Source organism: Ptychodera flava, chromosome 20 (genome assembly GCF_041260155.1).
Source record: "Ptychodera flava strain L36383 chromosome 20, AS_Pfla_20210202, whole genome shotgun sequence".
Taxonomy (NCBI): domain Eukaryota; kingdom Metazoa; phylum Hemichordata; class Enteropneusta; family Ptychoderidae; genus Ptychodera; species Ptychodera flava.
This window is the reverse complement of record NC_091947.1, coordinates 18,002,501-18,008,635: the sequence shown is the minus strand read 5'-3', so window position 1 is coordinate 18,008,635 and position 6,135 is coordinate 18,002,501. Positions and strand designations below refer to the sequence as shown.

Here is a 6,135-nt window from a genome sequence, read left to right as displayed (position 1 = left end):
CCATCGCCAGTGAGTAGTAAAATAATGTACATAGATAAGAAAGCACATTGATTGTGGCGTTATAAGTGTTTGGACCATAAATCATGATTTACATATTCTCTATGAATGATTGGAATGCTCGAAGACAACTTGGCAGGCCTTTCGACCAGCAAATGCAAATCATGAATGGGCTTGGTTCACTTCCGACTCTTGCGAACACACACGCCATATATGGCATCTGTAAATGACGTCACGAAAAAGTAACCAATCACTAACACGAATGCTAATATATAAACCGAAGTCTCCAACTTTCGTCTACACGAAATCACTTACGGGAACGTTTACACACGTCTGGCTTGTCCTTCCGTGGCTGTCGCGGCCTCAACATTGTTCCGGCAAGTCTTATGAGGGCCACATTTTAGGCCAGGAGAAAAATTAACCCAACCGGATCATACACTGAATATTTTTTAACAGGTAGGACCATCTTTATATCGATTTAATCATTCCCTTTGGAATGCTTTTATACTTCACCCGGTAGTCGCAACATCAGTATTCGGATACGGTCTGATGAAAGTGTATCATCATGGTTCCAAGAAATACCAAGTCAGTATGTGGTTCAAGGTACAGGTTTTGCTGTAGTATACATATGTATACTACACGGCAACTCCATGCACCTGTGGTTGAAAGCAAGATTAAAATCAACCGGCGCTCTGGAGCTAATATTGTAAAGTTCACGTGTTGTACCATTTTCGAAAATTAATGATGAGGGTATCAGTAGATTTTGTAATTTTAAATTTCCATGTATATTAAAATTTGTCCTTCAGATGTTAAAAACGTTTAATGATTTCACCCTGTTACAGATACCTTACATCCAAATATTACCTTACAGTTTAAACAGATTTGGCGGCCAGCAAGGAACGATAGGAACACAATGGGATATTGTGCCAAGAAACCACCCAAGGTGAACTCCTACGGATGTATCTGGTATTGTGTTTTTGCGGTAGTCGCTTTTGTGTACCTTCTGGTGGATGCTGTCAGACGTTATAATTACTACAACAACGAAATTACATGGAGCGATGGTGAAAAGCCGAACACGGAACTCGCGGTGTATATATTCCTGATGGTAGCAGCGACGCTATCCATGGTAGCGTTCATCCCGACTCAACTCCTCCAAACCGGGAATCCGCCCAACGATGGAGTACAGCTCGGAAAGAAAAAACACGAGAAGAAATTTGATATGGGATATGACTCAAGAAAAGGACCGGGAAACGCTGAACGCCTGCTTCATCACGTCGGTCCTATCGGTGCCACTCTTCACATGATCTCAGCATTCTGCTTGTTGCTACCAATATTACTCTTGCAAGCAGCTGAAGTAAAGGAGGAATATCTGCCTAAAAGTGAGATATACTTTTAGTTTCCCATGTTTTTAATAATACAGTGCGTTAAAATGTAGAGTGTCATTTATCAAAATATAAGAGTTTTGCGAGATAAATTCAAAGCCGATTTGACGCTTGACGAAACTGATACTCGCAGCGATAGTATCTGGTACATGCTGTCGTCATTTAACTATTTATTCTTCACTTTTACATCCTGTCGTAATTGGATTCTGCGAAAAATGACTATAATCCGGTGGGTGGTAACTATATTACTAACGCCCCCAACGGTACACTCAAGTAAAGTAGTTTTGATAATTATCTGAATGGCTTGTGTTTGCAAACACGTTAGTTACTCACTTCGACTATTTATCGGCCTTTCTATTGACTTTACGGATACAAGAGTTCTTGCCAATTATTCATTTGAAATTTGATACAAAGTATCAGATAGCAAATGTTACCGGACGGAAGCACTTACCACTGGCGCCGTCTTGTGGTACAGTCAGCACTGTTATTGATTCAGGATATATTATGCAATTTTCTACACATGACATGGAAATATTGCACATAGACCACAGGCTCTGTCAGTTTCCGTGTATTCCTAGCTGACAAGGACATTTTTATCAAGAAGACAAGATGTTTACTAACTTCCGACAAAAAAAAAGTTTCTTATTGATGACGCCAGACCTACCATGAGAACAACTCGTTTTAACATGGCAAAATATCTATTTGCATTTCAGAAGCAATTTGGTGGACAGAACTTGACTTTCTCTTTGGGAGTGCAATCAAGTCAGTGACCCCATCAGTCCATCCTACCGAAACAACTTCCACGACACCCATGCCTGCCATCACTGCAGCTGTGACATACCAGTTCTATGCCAGCCCATCCATCTCCATCGCTTTCTTGAATTACCTGGTCCCACTTTTCCTGTACGCGGTCCAGTTTGCCGACAGTTTCTGGCTCACCCACAGGGTGTTCAGCATCTTCTTCGGTTTGGAGTTGGTTCTCATCACCATCAATCAGGCTTTCACATATTGCGGATTTTCCATACTCTATAAACTAGGCATGGCAGGCTGGGAAACTCCAGAACTTGTGGATGAACCTATGCTGATCGGTATTGGACTGACAGTGTTTCTGTACATAGCAAGTAGTTTTATAGCTTTGCTGTTTTCCCTCGTAGTGTACCTATATGGGCACGGACAGCTCCAGCGTTCTTACAAAAAGCTTCAGGACAAAGAACACCCAGCTGACGTACAGACAACAGACAGTGTGGCTTTCAAGTGTAAAGGGTTTTTCCCACACATCTGTGCTCTCATAGTTTTTGGTTTGTTCCTAGGTTTCAGGGTACCGTTGTTAGTGGAATATTATAAAGTTTGCATGATTGCGGGTGATTCTATTAGTTTAGCTTGTTTAGTTCTTGATATCATCTTCATCATACAGTGGATTGCCCTGTGGCTGGTCTTTACTGTCAAGCATGAATGGAAGTTCACGACAAGCTATATCTACGACAGACCGGTCATGCCAAACTCGCAATATTCCACCATGACTATGTCTAAGAAGCACATTGGCAGTCAGCAATCACTCTCAAAACTGGTCGGGGACGGCATAGAAATGACTGTAGTGAACTCCGGCACACGCCACAATGTCAAAAATTTGGCAAAACAGGAAGCCATCATGCGAGCAATGAAGCAGCCAGCATTGCCATCGCCAGAAAATGGAACTGTTGAAAGAATGTACAGAAACCCACTAAACAAGAGCCAGGACTCTTTGAACAGTGAACGAGGCGTCTCTCAAAAGCACCCAAGTCAAAGCCCTGCTCCAGTCAGACAAACAAACCAATATAGTAACAATACCAAAGTAACTACACCTTGATGGGCATTTACGTTTTACCCTTCAACAATCAATGTACAGTTTTCTTGTAATGGAAGGGCATTTTACATGTAAACAGGGTGCCAAAGCTGATAATAACTTTTATAATGATTTTGCTTGTATATTGCATGATTTCACTAACTGTAAATAATTATTCACCTTGGTTTGTATATTCACTTGAATCACTGTGTACACAGATGAACCCTTCAGTCTACTTTCAAACATTGAAATCATGATCATACTCTCATTTTCCCATTTAATCTTTGTTTAACACATTTATTACTACCAGCAAAATCTGCCATGATTGCTTGTACAGTTGTTCTTATCAAAAGGATTTTCATATTTCATGAATTACAATCATCATTTTCTTCTCATCCAGTGTTCAAAGTGTGTGTTCTGTAATATCAGTTTGTGTTGATATACATTGTATGTGATACAGTTTAATATAATTGCTGTGTGGAATTTTGGCTAGTGTAAAACTACAGTGCGTTTCACCTAGGTACTGCAACTCAGCGTATGAGACGGACACATTTCACCTACAACACAAACGATAAGCTTGGGTATCACGACACATTTGAAAGTCACCGACTCATTGATTAATTACAGTAAACCAGCATGGGGCAGCTGCTCTGTCTAGACTGAGAGAAACACTTATCTAAAATGTGTAGATTTTAGTTAGTTTCTGCTGAGAATACCTTCACCTCTTGAACTCTTAGCTGAAATTGTAAAAGAAAAGTTACATTGTAGATCAAGTCTAGTCAACTGTTTATCTCTCAGTCCAGACAGCTGCTGCCCAATGCTGGTTTACTGTAATTAATCGACGAGTCGGCGGCTTTGAAATGTGTCCGTGATACCCAAGCTAATCATGTGTTCTGTTCGTGGATTGTGTCCGTCTCATACACTGAGTTGCGGTACCTACCGGTAGGTGAAACACACTGTATATACATATTGATTGGCCATGAGGGCGACAGCTTGCCATTGTGTTTCCACGTGACTGTTGCTGTCTGTTTTCCACAGCTGGTGCTTTTACAATACACATTCTATAACACACCTCATCCGTTTTTCCTCATTGAAAATTTCTCTTCCATCCCTCACTACAGTGGCAGAAAACATCATCAGTTATATTTCATGTTTTCTGGAATGCATGCATGCTTCAATGGCTCATTTCAAACTTATCCAGATAACAGTTGTCTGAACCATGTAACACTGTTCCAATACTCTTCTACTTGGAGATATATTATATATATATATATATATATATATATATATATATATATATATATAGTTGTATCATTTACTGTTTTTTACTGTGTTTTGTGTAGTCTAACATAATGTACTAAGGTGCTCCTCATAATTCTAATGCGGTAAATGTAGTTTTGTGTAACAAACAGCATCTTTTTTGGTTGAGGTCAAACGTAGGTCAAGCTAAGATGTGTGAATTGTTGGTTTAATGTATGTGCTGGATTCCATATGTAACAGTATAGTCCACAGTAAAAGTTGAACATTTTGTGTGTCCAGATGTTGCAGTGTGATGTTTTCTGTGATTGTTTAATGTAATCTGATGTGTAGTGTAGTGCATTGTTCAATATTATGATATGGCCTTTTGATAGTGTCATCATGAAATGTAGAATGGTGCTTTCATGATCTGATGTGGTGACAGGTTATATCATCAAATCCAATGTGGCATGTCTCATCGTTAGCAATCCCTCCTCTTACTGTAGAATTTTGTAAGGGCTTGTGCAGTGAATTGTTTACTAATGTTGTGCTGAATTGTATACTATAGTGTAATGTAATGAAGCTTTGTTTGCATGGTCCTATACTAGATCACAGTACAATTTTCATCAGTAGTGTTCTATTGTACTGTTTAAAATTGTAATTTTTGCAACCCAAGTTCATTGTGTGTAAAGTAGCTCTGTATTTTTTGTATTTTCTTTGTCTAGTTTCATGATTGCAGCAGTGTCATGGTGTACTGAGAAGCACCCATGACCTAGTCAGTGTGATACTAGCATAATGCAGTGTACGGTTTCAAGTTTGATGTTTTTGCACAGTTTTGCACAGTAGTGTGGTGCTTTGCATGGTTGCACAGTGCAGCATTTTGCTTAGTCTAAATATTGGATTTATTCTTCATGGTCAATGTAATTATTTATTTGTTACCCAATTGGCATTTGACAGTCATGTGGTCTAATGCTTGCAAAATTTTGTGTTTGGCAAACCGTACGCAATCATCATTAATACATTCCATTGTCTTGTATCATGCATGTACTTCTGAATTTTACATGAGCACTTTTGGATTTATCCAACAAGTTTTGCCAGTGGTGTCTTTTATATGTATGATCCAGTTACATTGCTTGTTGTGGAAGGTCTATGATGTGTTCTTTGTAATTCGACCATGTTTGTTCTTCAACATATTCATCAAATTAGGCAGTATGTAGTTGTGCTTAGAATATGGGATACTAACATGCCATTGTGTTTAGTTTAAAGATGCGTGTTAAGAATATTTTCGTTCTTTTCCCACCATGACAACATATCATGTGACAAACAGTGGGTGGTGCAACGTAAAACTCTTTGAATTTTGAAAGTTTTCATGTGGAACCCATTACAACTTCACTCACAAATGTATATTTGCACTGAATCCTTTTTATGTGCATATTCCATCGTAAACTTACAAATAGCACGGCATATCACATAGGCACTTTTTGCCTGGCAAAGTACTCATCATAACTTACATTATTTACATCTTTCATCTATCTGTTCCTAACATTTTTATTATATTTATTGATTGACACAAGTGTGATATTTTAACTTTACCAGATATGTGGCTTAATTACATGATAAGTAACATCACGCTGGTCACTTTACAAGTTTATATGACCGCTACCTCTTCAAAATGCAGCAAAACAAGAAAAGCAAACC

General features: G+C 38.8%; 1 protein-coding gene across 2 annotated transcripts; it reads left to right on the top strand.

Moving 5' to 3' along the window:
* The first annotated feature begins 295 nt into the window (after positions 1-295).
* On the top strand, positions 296-3,596 carry LOC139120206 (uncharacterized). 2 transcript variants are annotated; one of them, XM_070684401.1, is made up of 3 exons: positions 296-453; positions 869-1,376; positions 2,093-3,596. In XM_070684401.1, the coding sequence occupies exons 2-3, from the start codon at positions 911-913 to the stop codon at positions 3,223-3,225; spliced, it is 1,599 nt and encodes a 532-aa protein (XP_070540502.1). In that variant the 5' UTR covers positions 296-453; positions 869-910; the 3' UTR covers positions 3,226-3,596. The 2 variants fall into 2 exon arrangements, with proteins under 2 accessions (XP_070540502.1, XP_070540503.1); XM_070684402.1 differs by having other exon boundaries at positions 312-453; positions 840-1,376; positions 2,093-3,376.
* The last annotated feature ends 2,539 nt before the right edge of the window (positions 3,597-6,135 follow it).

Bases quoted from the DNA above. Each gene is read 5' to 3' on its own strand.
- LOC139120206 (XM_070684401.1), top strand. From the start codon at position 911: ATGGGATATTGTGCCAAGAAACCACCCAAGGTGAACTCCTACGGATGT. The intron at 1,377-2,092 runs GTGAGATATACT...TTTGCATTTCAG, and splicing joins GGAGGAATATCTGCCTAAAA to AAGCAATTTGGTGGACAGAA.